The sequence below is a fragment of the Pseudophryne corroboree genome, chromosome 12 (genome assembly GCF_028390025.1).
Source record: "Pseudophryne corroboree isolate aPseCor3 chromosome 12, aPseCor3.hap2, whole genome shotgun sequence".
Taxonomy (NCBI): domain Eukaryota; kingdom Metazoa; phylum Chordata; class Amphibia; order Anura; family Myobatrachidae; genus Pseudophryne; species Pseudophryne corroboree.
Window position 1 is genome coordinate 40,045,041 of NC_086455.1, and position 14,613 is coordinate 40,059,653.

At 47.5% G+C, this 14,613-nt stretch overlaps 1 protein-coding gene across 1 annotated transcript in view; it reads left to right on the forward strand.

The window, feature by feature from the left end:
- LOC134980519 (coiled-coil domain-containing protein 175-like) overlaps positions 1 to 14,613 on the forward strand; it is an 89,028-nt gene that overhangs the window by 52,559 nt on the left and 21,856 nt on the right. Inside the window, exons 13-16 of the mRNA XM_063947367.1 lie at positions 9,022 to 9,153; positions 9,838 to 9,976; positions 11,854 to 11,933; positions 14,240 to 14,392. Coding sequence (XP_063803437.1) covers positions 9,022 to 9,153; positions 9,838 to 9,976; positions 11,854 to 11,933; positions 14,240 to 14,392 — 504 coding nt within the window. The remainder of the gene's footprint in view (positions 1 to 9,021; positions 9,154 to 9,837; positions 9,977 to 11,853; positions 11,934 to 14,239; positions 14,393 to 14,613) is intronic.

Genomic DNA, 14,613 nt, shown 5'->3' on the forward strand with positions numbered 1-14,613 from the left:
ACCAGGAACGACAAGCACTGAACTGATCGCACAGGCAGAGTAAGTCTGGAGCTACTCTAAAACTGCTAAGTAGTTTGTGAGCGCAATATTGCGAATACATCGGTCGCAATTTTAAGATGCTAAGATACACTCCCAGTAGGCGGCGGCTTAGCGTGTGTAACTCTGCTAAATTCGCCTTGCGACCGATCAACTCTGAATGAGGGCCACTGACTCCAGTGTCGACGGTGAAGAAACAAACGTATTTTCCATTTGGGCCACACGTTACATGTTAAGGGCAATGAAGGCGGTGTTACATATTTCTGATACTACAAGTACCACAAAAGAGGGTATTATGTGGGGTGTGAAAAAACTACCTGTAGTTTTTCCTGAATCAGATAAATTAAATGAAGTGTGTGATGATGCGTGGGTTCCCCCGATAGAAAATTATTGGCGTTATACCCTTTCCCGCCAGAAGTTAGGGCGCGTTGGGAAACACCCCTTAGGGTGGATAAGGCGCTCACACGCTTATCAAAACAAGTGGCGTTACCGTCTCCAGATACGGCCGCCCTCAAGGAGCCAGCTGATAGGAGGCTGGAAAATATCCTAAAAAGTATATACACACATACTGGTGTTATACTGCGACCAGCGATCGCCTCAGCCTGGATGTGCAGCGCTGGGGTGGCTTGGTCGGATTCCCTGACTGAAAATATTGATACCCTTGACAGGGACAGTATTTTATTGACTATAGAGCATTTAAAGGATGCTTTTCTATATATGCGAGATGCACAGAGGGATAATTGCACTCTGGCATCAAGAGTAAGTGCGATGTCCATATCTGCCAGAAGATGTTTATGGACACGACAGTGGTCAGGTGATGCAGATTCCAAACGGCACATGGAAGTATTGCCGTATAAAGGGGAGGAGTTATTTGGGGTCGGTCCATCGGACCTGGTGGCCACGGCAACAGCTGGAAAATCCACCTTTTTTTACCCCAAGTCACATCTCAGCAGAAAAAGACACCGTCTTTTCAGCCTCAGTCCTTTCGTCCCCATAAGGGCAAGCAGGCAAAAGGCCAGTCATATCTGCCCAGGGATAGAGGAAAGGGAAGAAGACTGCAGCAGGCAGCCCATTCCCAGGAACAGAAGCCCTCCACCGCTTTTGCCAAGTCCTCAGCATGACGCTGGGGCCGTACAAGCGGACTCAGGTGCGGTGGGGGGTCGTCTCAAGAGTTTCAGCGGGCAGTGGTCTCACTCGCAAGTGGACCCCTGGATCCTACAAGTAGTATCCCAGGGGTACAGATTGGAGATTCGAGACGTCTCCCCCTCGCAGGTTCCTGAAGTCTGCTTTACCAACGTCTCCCTCCGACAGGGAGGCAGCATTGGAAACAATTCACAAGCTGTATTCCCAGCAGGTGATAATCAAAGTACCCCTCCTACAACAAGGAAAGGGGTATTATTCCACACTATATTGTGGTACTGAAGCCAGACGGCTCGGTGAGACCTAGTCTAAATCTGAAATATTTGAACACTTACATACAAAGGTTCAAATCAAGATGGAGTCACTCAGAGCAGTGATAGCGAACCAGGAAGAAGGGGACTATATGGTGTCCCTGGACATCAAGGATGCTTACCTCCATGTCCCAATTTACCCTTCTCACCAAGGGTACCTCAGGTTCGTGGTACAAAACTGTCACTATCAGTTTCAGACGCTGCCGTTTGGATTGTCCACGGCACCCCGGGTCTTTACCAAGGTAATGGCCGAAATGATGATTCTTCTTCAAAGAAAAGGCGTCTTAATTACCCCTTACTTGGACGATCTCCTGATAAGGGCAAGGTCCAGAGAACAGTTGGAGGTCGGAGTAGCACTATCTCAAGTAGTTCTACGACAGCACGGGTGGATTCTAAATATTCCAAAATCGCAGCTGTCTCCGACGACACGTCTGCTGTTCCTAGGGATGATTCTGGACACAGTCCAGAAAAAGGTGTTTCTCCCGGATGAGAAAGCCAGGGAGTTATCCGAGCTCCTAAAACCAGGAAAAGTGTCAGTACATCATTGCACAAGGGTCCTGGGAAAAATGGTGGCTTCTTACGAAGCGATTCCATTCGGCAGATTTCACGCAAGAACTTTTCAGTGGGATCTGCTGGAAAAATGGTCCGGATCGCATCTTCAGATGCATCAGCGGATAACCCTGTCTCCAAGGACAAGGGTGTCTCTTCTGTGGTGGCTGCAGAGTGCTCATCTACTAAAGGGCCACAGATTCGGCATTCAGGACTGGGTCCTGGTGACCACGGATGCCAGCCTGAAAGGCTGGGGAGCAGTCACACAAGGAAAAAATTTCCAGGGAGTGTGATCAAGTCTGGAGACTTCTCTCCACATAAATATACTGGAGCTAAGAGCAATTTACAATGCTCTAAGCTTAGCAAGACCTCTGCTTCAAGGTCAGCCGGTATTGATCCAGTGGGACAACATCACGGCAGTCGCCCACGTAAACAGACAGGGCGGCACAAGAAGCAGGAGGGCAATGGCAGAAACTGCAAGGATTCTTCGCTGGGCGGAAAATCATGTGATAGCACTGTCAGCAGTGTTCATTCCGGGAGTGGACAACTGGGAAGCAGACTTCCTCAGCACGACCTCCACCCGGGAGAGTGGGGACTTCATCGGGAAGTCTTCCACATGATTGTGAACCGTTGGGAAAGACCAAAGGTCGACATGATGGCGTCCCGCCTGAACAAAAAACTGGACAGGTATTGCGCCAGGTCAAGAGACCCTCAGGCAATAGCTGTGGACGTTCTGGTAACACCGTGGGTGTACCAGTCGGTGTATGTGTTCCCTCCTCTGCTTCTCATACCTAAGGTACTGAGAATTATAAGACGTAGAGGAGTAAGAACTATACTCGTGGCTCCGGATTGGCCAAGAAGGACTTGGTACCCGGAACTTCAAGAGATGCTCACAGAGGACTCATGGCCTCTGCCGCTAAGAAGGGACTTGCTTCAGCAAGTACCATGTCTGTTCCAAGACTTACCGCGGCTGCGTTTGACGGCATGGCGGTTGAACGCCGGATCCTAAGGGAAAAAGGCATTCCGGAAGAGGTCATTCCTACCCTGGTCAAAGCCAGGAAGGAGGTGACCGCACAACATTATCACCACATGTGGCGAAAATATGTTGCGTGGTGTGAGGCCAGGAAGGCCCCACGAAGAAATTTCAACTCGGTCGATTCCTGCATTTCCTGCAAACAGGAGTGTCTATGGGCCTCAAATTGGGGTCCATTAAGGTTCAAATTTCGGCCCTGTCGATTTTCTTACAGAAAGAATTGGCTTCAGTTCCTGAAGTCCAGAAGTTTGTCAAGGGAGTACTGCATATACAACCCCCTTTTGTGCCTCCAGTGGCACTGTGGGATCTCAACGTAGTTCTGGGATTCCTCAAATCACATTGGTTTAAACCGCTCAAATCTGTGGATTTGAAATATCTCACATGGAAAGTGACCATGATGTTGGCCCTGGCCTCGGCCAGGCGAGTGTCAGAATTGGCGGCTTTGTCTCACAAAAGACCATATCTGATTGTCCATTCGGACAGGGCAGAGCTGCGGACTCGTCCCCAGTTTCTCCCTAAGGTGGTGTCAGCGTTTCACCTGAACCAGCTTATTGTGGTACCTGCGGCTACTAGGGACTTGGAGGACTCCAAGTTGCTAGATGTTGTCAGGGCCCTGAAAATATAGGTTTCCAGGACGGCTGGAGTCAGGAAAACTGACTTGCTGTTATCCTGTATGCACCCAACAAACTGGGTGCTCTTGCTTCTAAGCAGACGATTGCTAGTTGGATGTGTAGTACAATTCAGCTTGCACATTCTGTGGCAGGCCTGCCACAGCCAAAATATGTAAATGCCCATTCCACAAGGAAGGTGGGCTCATCTTGGGCGGCTGCCCGAGGGGTCTCGGCTTTACAACTTTGCCGAGCTGCTACTTGGTCAGGGGCACACCCTGGCTGAGGAGGACCTGGAGTTCTCTCACTCGGTGCTGCAGAGTCATCCGCACTCTCCCGCCCGTTTGGGAGCTTTGGTATAATCCCCATGGTCCTGACGGAGTCCCCAGCATCCACTTAGGACGTCAGAGAAAATAAGAATTTACTTAACGATAATTCTATTTCTCGTAGTCCGTAGTGGATGCTGGGCGCCCATCCCAAGTGCGGATTGTCTGCAATACTTGTACATAGTTATTGTTAAAAAAATCGGGTTATTATTGTTGTGAGCCATCTTTTCAGAGGCTCCGCTGTTATCATGCTGTTAACTGGGTTCAGATCACAGGTTGTACAGTGTGATTGGTGTGGCTGGTATGAGTCTTACCCGGGATTCAAAATCCTTCCTTATTGTGTACGCTCGTCCGGGCACAGTATCCTAACTGAGGCTTGGAGGAGGGTCATAGGGGGAGGAGCCAGTGCACACCACCTGATCCTAAAGCTATTACTTTTGTGCCCTGTCTCCTGCGGAGCCGCTATTCCCCATGGTCCTGACGGAGTCCCCAGCATCCACTACGGACTACGAGAAATAGAATTATCGGTAAGTAAATTCTTATTTTTACACTTATCAACACTTTACAAGCCACATAAATGTTACATTTATATAAATCCATAAGGCCAAGTTCTTCTTGGTATTGCAATGTGCAGTGCCTCCCCTGTCATTAAGGATTACAATATAACATATTCTGTGTAATAAGTATTTTCTTTATATTATTCTAATAATTTTAATACAGTTAATCAGTTTGGGAGGCACTGATAGCAGTGTCTCCCGTTGACAATTGGAACGGGGATAAAGCGGTGGGCGGGGGCCAGGCAGTGGGCTGTAAAAAGAGGATTTTGGTACTTACCGATAAATCCATTTCTCTGAATCCACTCGGGTACACTAGAACAGTCTATACATCTGGGATGTGAGGTATGCAGACCGGAGGTGGCACAATCTAACATAAAAAAATTATGCACTGCCGGCTCCTCCCCCTTCGCGCCCCCCATCCCTCAATAGAAAAGTTTAACAGAGAGAAGAGGGAACATGAAAACAAAGCCCTATGGAGAGGAACCAACCGTAACAACAAGTCAAACAGCAACCAAGAACCATTAGCAGAATATAATTCAAACTGTTTGAACGAAATTTAATGCAAACACAGCAGGTTGATAGCACCGAGGCGGACGTCCAGTGTCCCCGAGTGGATTCAGAAAAATGGATTTATCGTTAAGTACCAAAATCCTCTTTTCTCTTTCATCCACTAGGGGACACTGGAACAGTCTATACAGCTGGGGATGTCCCAAAGATACTCCCATGGGCGGGAGTGCTGTCTGAAGCCTGCAGAACCAAGCGTCCAAACCTTGTATCCCTGGATGCAAAGGTATCAAACCTGTAGAAACAAGTGAACGTGTGTGCAGATGACCACGTTGCCGCTCTGTAAAGTTGAGTAGTGGAGGCTCCTCTAGCCTCCGCCCACAAGCACCCACTGATCTGGTGGTATGGGCACCTACCCGAAATGGAACACTCTTACCATTTGAGATATAAAGCTGTCTGATGGCACATCGTATCCATCTGGCTTGGGTCTGATTTGAAGCCGGCCAACCCTTCCTTGGTCCATCATTCAGAACAAACAGAGAGTCAGACTTTCTAATAGAGGACTTAGCTTGTACGTAAATCCTCAAGGCTCTGACCACATCCAAGGACAAGTCCCCTTCTGCAGATCCTTGGAAAGAAGGAACAACAATGGGCTGGTTAATGTGGAAACCGGAAACCACCTCTTAGGTAGAAACTCCGCTTTTGTACGGAGCTCTGCTCTGTCCTCGTGGAAAACGAGGAAAGGAGTCTTACACGACAGAGCTCCCAACTCTGAGACACTTCTTGCTGATGCTAAAGCTAGTAACGGTGACTTTCCAGGATATATATTTTAGATCCGTTGTCTCTAAAGGCTCAAATTGTGAATTTCAGAAATACGAGCACTAAATTTAGATCCCACGGGGCCGTGGGAGGACGAAAAGGTAGTTGGATTCTCAACACACCCTGCAAAAATGTCTGGACCCTCTGCAAGGACGTTAGACGTTGCTGAAATAGAATAGATAGGGTCGAGACTTGTACCTTCAAGGATCCCAACCTCAAACCTCCGTCTAGCCCAGCTTGCAGAAATCGTAAAAGCCTATAGTGGTGGAAGTCCTTGGAGCTCCAGTCTTTAGAGTGACACCAGTCCATGTACTTCTTCCATATTCTATAATAATGTGTCGCTGTGACTGGTTTCCGTTCAGCTAGCATGGTGGGTATAGCTGATCTCGGAATACCCTTGCTTCTTTCTTAGAATCCTGGTCTCAATAGCCACGCCATCAAACGTAGACGGTTCCGGTCTGGGTGATAGAATGGGCCTTGTGACAGTAGACCTTCCCTCTGAGGTAGCCTCCAAGGCTCTTCCACCAGGAGTCCCATCAGGTCCGAGTACCAACTCCTGCGAGGTCAATACGGTGCTATTAGAATCACCCACACTCTTTCCTTTTTCACCTTCATTAACACTCTCGGTAAGAGGGGAAACGGCGGAAAGATGTATACCAGATCGTATGACCATGGAATCGCTAGTGCGTCCACTGCTTCTGCTGCTGGATCCCGCGTTCTGGCCACATACCTTGGTAACTGATGGTTGTGTCGAGAGGCCATTAGGTCTATCTGTGGTAGACCCCACCGTCACACTACTGCCTCGAACACCTGCGGGTGTAGACACCACTCTCCTGGATGCATATCTTGGCGACTGAGATAGTCTGCTTCCCAATTTTCCACTCCTGGTATGAAGACTACAGACAGGATTATGTTGCGCTTTTCTATCTAAGACAGGATTTTTGTGGCCTCCCTTAAAGCCATACAGCTCTTTGTTCCTCCCTGACGGTATATGTAGGCCGTTGCCGTCACATTGTCCGATTGTACTCTCACATGTTTAGCATTCACTAGGTCCTCAGTCAGAAGAAGAGCATTGTAAATGGCTCTTAGTTCCAGAATATTTATTGGAAGACTGCTCTCCTGCGGTGACCATCTTCCCTGAAATTGATGTTTCTCCAGTACTGCTCCCCATCCTCTGAGACTGGCATCTGTTGTCAGAATCTTCCAATCCCAGATTCCAAACCTCTTTCCTGCCGTAAGATTCCTGTGGACCGACCAGCAAATTAACGAGGTCTTGGCCTGGGGCGACAAGAGAATCCTTTGGTGGAGAAACCAATGCATGCCTGCTCCCTGAGCAATAAGATTCATCTGGAAAGGTCGGAGTGGAGCCTGCCATATTGAATCGCTTCGTAAGATGCCACCATCTTTCCCAGAAACTTTACACAAAGATGCAGTGAGACCGTCTGGTTCTTCAGATCCTGACGTACCATTTCCCTGAGGTCTCGAATCTTGTCTTCTGGGAGAAACAACTTCAAAGATTGAGCAGCAAAGCTTTTCACTAGCAACACCAGCAGTATGTAAATTAGCCTCAGGCTGCCCTGAATTTAATACATATGTTGCAATATGCGTATCAGTGATTGGTCACCGGAGGAATCCCCTCAGAGAGATTCTAACTGCAGCTGTGCACCTAATCTAAAATCCAATATGGCCGCATCTGAAAAAAATTTGTACACATCTCTATCTTCTGCGCTCCCTGTCTGACACTGTTCCCGGTTACCAGTGTGCGGCTCTTCTCCTATGCGCCAGTCTGATCAGCAGAGTCCCCGCTCCGTGCAGCAAAGCTCAGCGGCTTTTAGCGTTAGCCTTGCTCCTGTACGAGTACCCGCTGCCTTCTCCCCCCACCCCCAGCGCACGCTTACACACAGTGCACGGCTACGGGGTGTATGTACATCCTGTAACTAATGCGCTTCCCCCTGCAGTCTAACTAAATGCTGCTCTGAAGGAGTGCTTACTCTCCTCACTAACTGATGATGCGCTTTCTGTCAGGCAGCGTCTATACCCGCTGCCTTTGCATCAGCGCCTCTGCTCTGAGTAAACCTACTCACTGTTTGATGCTGCTGCTGTCTCTTGAGAGAGATGCCGACCCCTTCAGTCAGGGTCTTTGTCTCAACTTCATGGAAGCCTTTGCCTTTAAAACAGGTTGGCTCGGCCCCAGAGCTTGTTTTGATAAGGATTATTCTTAGTGGAGCAAGAGCTCCTTTTCTTCGGTGCTATACCTCCAGCACAATTTTTTTAAACTGAGGAATGGAGGGCGTGAAGGGGGAGGAGCTGGCTGTGCATAATTATTTTGTTAGATTGTGCCACCTCCGGTCTGCATACTCTACACCCCAGCTGTATAGACTGTTCCAGTGTCCCCTAGTGGATGAAAGAGAAAGCCCATTAAATAAAGTGGAGAATACGGCACCTATACAAGTGCCTCATTGACAGGGAAGTGCTTTCAGCACACATCAAAGCACGCCCCTGTCAGCGAGGCAGATGTGATTGGACAGGGGAATCCAGTGCTGGACCCACTGTCCAATCACCCCTACGCAGCTGGGGAAAGCAGCGGCGGGACCCGGCGCATTTCAGTCACACACCAGGATCACATTACAGTGATTTCCATCATCTTCCCTCTCCTCCTCATGCCCCTGACTCGCCTGGTGGTGGGGGGAGCGGAGCCTGATAATAACAGCCGCAGCCTGGTGATCTCCTTCGCCGCAGCTGACACCAGGGAGGGGGCAGAGCCAAGTGCATCTAATCCGGCAGGAAGACCAGAGCTGGAAGTGCGTGTGGCGGTGGCTGGCGTTCTTCTCCTCCTTCATCCTCCTTCGCCCTCACAGCCAGCAGCGGCAGCAGCAGCACCAGCGCCTGCACTGTCCTGGAACGGGGGGTGGGTAGGGGGGGATCCGCACAGGGCACCTCTGCCTAGGATACTAGGGGCAGCTGGGCTGGGTGGGAAGTGACTTGTGCTGCTGGGGATGAGGTGCAGAAGTGTAGCCTCCCCAGCCATTGACTTTAGCACACGTCACTGGCATACATAGTAGTCACAAAGAAAATTAGCATAGAACCGTTAACGAGTGTATATAAGCTAGTTTTACAAACTCATTTTTCTCTATCCAGGGCAGACGTCTCCAGAGAGAAACTGAGATATGGAACAAAGAGATCTGCAACATAAATGAAGAACAACGAAAAGCAAATCAAGAATATTCCAATCAAGTACAAAGTCTTAAAGAACAGATAAAATTGCTGGAGGTAAGATTTATAAACTAGATGTTCCTGTATATTCTGTTCTGGTGTATATATAAATCTACTTTCACATCTGGGACAAAAATATATGTTTTTTACTTTTGACTATAGACACACCGAACATTTAAAGCAGAGCACTCAATAGATCATGATATTGTAAATAATACTGTGATTTATAACTATACATATGGGCTGTCCCTTCTCCGTCATGAACAGTGGGATCCGGAGTGTGACCACTCCCCCCCAAACCAGATCCCAGTGTGGCGGACAGAGTGAGGGGACAGCCCAAGCTTAGTAATGGGTGAGACATGGCAAGGCCGGGGTAAGTGTAGGGCGGAGGTTAAAGACCCCTTGGCCTGGGGGGGTCCAATATGCTAGTTTATTATCAATGATAATTACAAATAACTTTCTGTCACCAGCCACTACATGTAAAAGTTCAGCTCTATAACTGATCCGCGCTTTCAGTTTAGTGGCAGGGAAGCTGAATTCCCGCTGGCTCAGTAAAATCTGAACATATTACATAATCACCCTTGTCTTTTCCTTTAAAATGTGGGAAACATTATTAATCGTGAATGAGATTAGCCAAGAGAACATGTCTGTGTCTTGTTTTGTATATTGTATCAGTCATTTAAACGGAATGTTCAAAAACACTTCAAATTTTTTTTCTCTTTTTGTTTTTTTTGTTTAAAGGCGAAAGTAAGCATTTCAACTGAAAACCTTAAAATAGAGCAACAAAAACTGTCTACTAACATTCCCATAATGAATGAGGCAGAGGACGCTAATAACAAGCAACATCTGAAGTTCGAAGACCTGAAAGAGAAAGCTGGAGGTAAGGGAGCTTAGCGGGAGGTACGCAGATAATTGGGAATACAGGTGCACAAGTAACAATGATACCACTAGGAAGTAGTAAGAGTGTACCTGTTATTTTTCTGGCACAGATGACAAAATAAAAACAAAGTTCTGATTGGTTGCTAGTAGGAAGTACGGCATGTTTTTGGTATAGCTACAGATGTGTCCTCTTACATCTAGCCTCAGTACTGCACTCAGCACAAGATGCCTAGTGCAAAGGAGCCGCCAGGTCTTGTGCAAATCTTAGTAGCGCTTTGAAAAGTTTGGGGCTATTTCAATAAAAGTTGAGAATCTGCAGGCTGCCCAAGTCTGATATTTCCATCTAGTATATACAGGGCGAACTTGCAGACCAGATGACATTGAACAGTTCCAATCAACTTGATGGACAACAACCAGCCAGGTTTAATGGATGTCATGTACGTAATCACAGATACGGTGCTGCTTGTGATTGATATATGGTATCTAAATCAACCTGCTTTCCTATTGTGCCTCGTGTCCTGGAGGTGTGCATCCTTTGACTAGCCAGCATTGGCTAAGGCAGGCTTTTTCAACCAGTGTGCCGTGGCACACTAGTGTGCCGCGACCAGTTGCAAGGTGTGCCACGGAGTCAGAGCCGCTTCCTGCACCTTCAGAGTGAACTGTTGCCCTGGGCTTTTTTTTAGAGGATCAGTCGTGCTCTGGCCGTGACCTATGCCTTCGAAGACACGGCGGTGTGATATCATAAGTCACGGCCGCAACGTCTCACCACCCAGCCAGTCCACCCGCCTGCATACACATCTTCCACTTCCCGCCTGCATACACAGCTTTCTTTGCCCACCCACATCTGCCCGACCGCCCCCTGCTCAGTTTTTGCAGCACTCCACTATGAACAACCCCCGCCACTGAGGGACAGGGAGGAGGACAGCTGACCGGTAGGGGCTAATATCTGTTGTTTTATTTCTCCTGTGAGGAGCAATAGGATTCATGTGGGTCGAATAAGGATTTATGGGGCGAACAATGTGAATAATTCATTTGGGGAGCAATAGGATTTATGTGGGGAGTAATGTGATTGATTTATGTGGGGAGCAATGTGATTGGCCTGCACAGAAAAAAAACAATGTATGTGTGAATTATTTTTTTTTACTGTGAGGGCCAATCTGTGTTTTTTGTGTTTTTTTCTGTGGGTAACTGATGGTGTGCCTTGGCAATTTTAAAATATGGGTGGTCATTCCGAGTTGTTCGCTCGTTGCCGATTTTCGCTACGGTGCGATTAAGGCAAAAATGCGCATGCGCATGGTACGCAGTGCGCATGCGCTTAGTAATTTTACTAAGAACTTAGTAGATTTACTCGCGGCAGAACTAAGTTTTTTCATCGTTGAAGTGATCGTAGTGTGATTGACAGGAAGTGGGTGTTTCTGGGCGGAAACTGGCCGTTTTCTGGGAGTGTGCGGAAAAACGCAGGCGTTTCAGGGAAAAACGCGGGAGTGTCTGGAGAAACGGGGGAGTGGTTGGCCAGACGCTGGGCGTGTGTGTGACGTCAAACCAGGAACGAAACGGCCTGAACTGATCGCTATTTGTGAGTAAGTCTGGAGCTACTCAGAAACTGCTAAGAAATTTCTTTTCGCTATTTTGCGAATATTTCGTTTGCTATTCTGCTAAGCTAAGATACACTCCCACAGGGCGGCGGAGTAGCGTGTGCAATGTTGCTAAAAGCAGCTAACGAGCGAACAACTCGGAATGACCACCATTGTTCCGTGTGCCGCGAGTAAAAAAAGGTTGAAAATCACTAGGCTAAGGATTCTGGTAGCTGTTACTCAGTGATATTTGGACAGAGTGGAATCATTACTCAGTCAGTAATGCTGGAAATATTTTACACAGAACTGAAACGCAGGCAGAGATCTTTGGAGCTATCCATCAGTGCAATCACTAAGGAAATAGAAGCCAACTCCAACATGAAGGTAATGGGTTGCAGATCATACTTACTGGAGTAAAACTGGCGAGGAACATTGTATCCGTATTATACAAACATGTTCTTTTTCCCCTTTCAGTAAATCCAGGGATTACCCGGGCCTGTATTATCATCACAAAGTCAAGCCTGCTATCATGCTCGGTGCCTAATTTATAAAAGAATTAAAGTTTTATGTAGTCCGTTTTGAATATAGAGTGGACATAAAGAAACCAGTCTCCTATGGTTTACAATAGATAGCATCCTTACGTGTTTGATCTGGGTTTATGATGTGTGCAGGGTGTGCGGCGCACGTAGGGCCACACCACACACCCTGAACCAATATAATTATACTTACCTTTCCAAAGGCTTGCGTCTACTGGTGCTGCAGACAGGAATCACTGGGAAAATGGCACGCCAGCCATTTGACCAGAGATTTGCTCACATGAAGTTTAGAAGTCTACGGAAACATAGTGCGGGCGCCATGTTCTTGGAGACCTGCGCATGCACAGTAGAGACCCATGGATCCTCACCTCTCTTAAACCGACTTTGCCCCCCCTTAGCATCATAAAAGGAAGAATAACAGCTGCAAATACATATCTGTGAGACCCTAATAGCATCTGCAGATCTCATGCACTGTTCATTTGTAAGTTACCCAGTTGTTTACAGGACAACTTAGCCAGTGTGCCGGCTTCAGGTGATGTGGTGCGGGCCAGAGCTCGCTTCTTACCCATCCAACCACTCGCTAGGGTCCGGCGTGCTCATCTGGGATGACGGCGTGCTGTCTGCACAGCCGCAATGTCCTCTTCGGGTGCTGATGTGCTTGGGAGGTGTAAAGTGCAGGTCTGCAGTGGCTTCTGAGTGGGGTACTGTGACGGTGTCCCAAGTGGTGCTGTTCCTATCGGCTCAGATACATGGACGGCGCCATCCTGCCCATCGTCAGCTGACCAGCCTCTAACTAATGCCTTGCAGTTTCTGCCTCAGCTGACATGCCCATCCTGTGACGTCTAGGGGGTTAAAGCTTCCTGTTTCTCAGTAGATTGCCAGTGCCATAAGTCACACAGCTCTGTGTGTGAGCTTTCAGCTGTGCTCCTCAGTGAGTCTCAGATACTGCTATAGTATTAGTGTCATTATCCCGGTGTTAAGCTGGTCAGCACTCCAGTCCAGTTCCATTCCAGTCCACTTTCCAGAGTTACAGTGTCATCATTCCGGTTGACTTTCGGACTCTGCCTGAACCTCTAGTACTAGCCCAGGTGACCCAGACAAGAGGCCACGACGAGGTCACTGGGTGCAGCGAAACCCAAATCCTTTTGTGGGGTTCTCTGGAGAAGACCACCGGTGGGGTAAGACCCCGAACTCCTGCTCTGGGTCTAGTTAACCACCTGGTACTAGTTACCGATCTCTGTACTGACACTCCTCAAGTCTAGAGCCATTCAAACATCCCATGAGAAAGAACTACCTCAGGCCACCCAGCTTCCAGTACAGCACAACCCTAAGGTCCAGTTCCTCGGTCACAGGTGTAGTTTGTAGAATAATGTTAGACACCTTTGTCTGAATTATATTATGTTTAGTGTTATGATACTTTATCCTCTAAGCAAATAAGATTTGAAAGAGAAACCTTTGTAGATTAAAAAAAATGAATATGCATTACCAGGGCTTAAAGTGGTCCTGGTGAGGTGGTGGAACTCATGGAGGAGGACCATGGAGGCACCAGAATTTGAGGAAGGAGTAGGTGGCTGCAGCTCATCAGCAACACTAGTGCCGCCTGTATCATCGATTGGTACAGATGACGGAGCAGGTTTTTCTGTTGGAATTACTGTGCAGGGCAATGGAGATGGTGGAACTAGTTCCCACTACCATTACAGGTGGCGGAACTCAGTTCCACCTCGTTCCCCCCCACTTTAACCCCTGTGCATTACTATAATTCAAAAATATTATCCTTCTAAAACATCCGAAAGGTGAGAGAGTGAGAATCAGACTTGGGTATGTGTCTTTTTTGTTTACTATATGCACAAAGTCTTGCAATTCCATCCAAATGCATATTCGGTTGCATCTTGAGTTTATGACTCCTTATGCTTAGAGAGGTGGAAAACTTTGTGACCATTATCATTATCTCACAGCTTCTTAATGTGCAACAGCCCCAATCGCTGCTGTGTATACAAATGTTCTCACCTCATATAGTAAATCTATGTCTAGCAGTTATATGGTTATTAATGGCCTATACCAGCAGTCACAAAGCAGGTTTCCTGAAAGGGCATTTTTCTCATTAGTCACATTTTGCAGAGCATGACTATAATTGCACTAAAATATCTTCCATAGGAGACCAAGAAAGCCTCCTTAAAAGCACTTAGACAATCAGCATTTGAGAAACTGCAGAACGATCTTGAAACCATAAAGCTGACCGATAAAGACATTTATGAAACAAACAGAAAACTTGAGCTTGTCATCATGGAGAACTGCAGGCTGAAGCTGGTATGTAGCGTAGTTCTGGTTGATTAGGACATTTGTTCTCCTGGTTTGTTATTTTGTGCTTACTGTCAAAGACAAGGAGTGGGGCGTTCGCAGCACCAGAGTTTGCACAAGCATGGGTCCCCGGCTATTTGCTAATCGTCACATGTAATCCAGTGAGAATCTCTACGTATTCGAATAGAAACCTGCCATGCTAAAAGCTGCGACAACGTAAGTTGCAGATG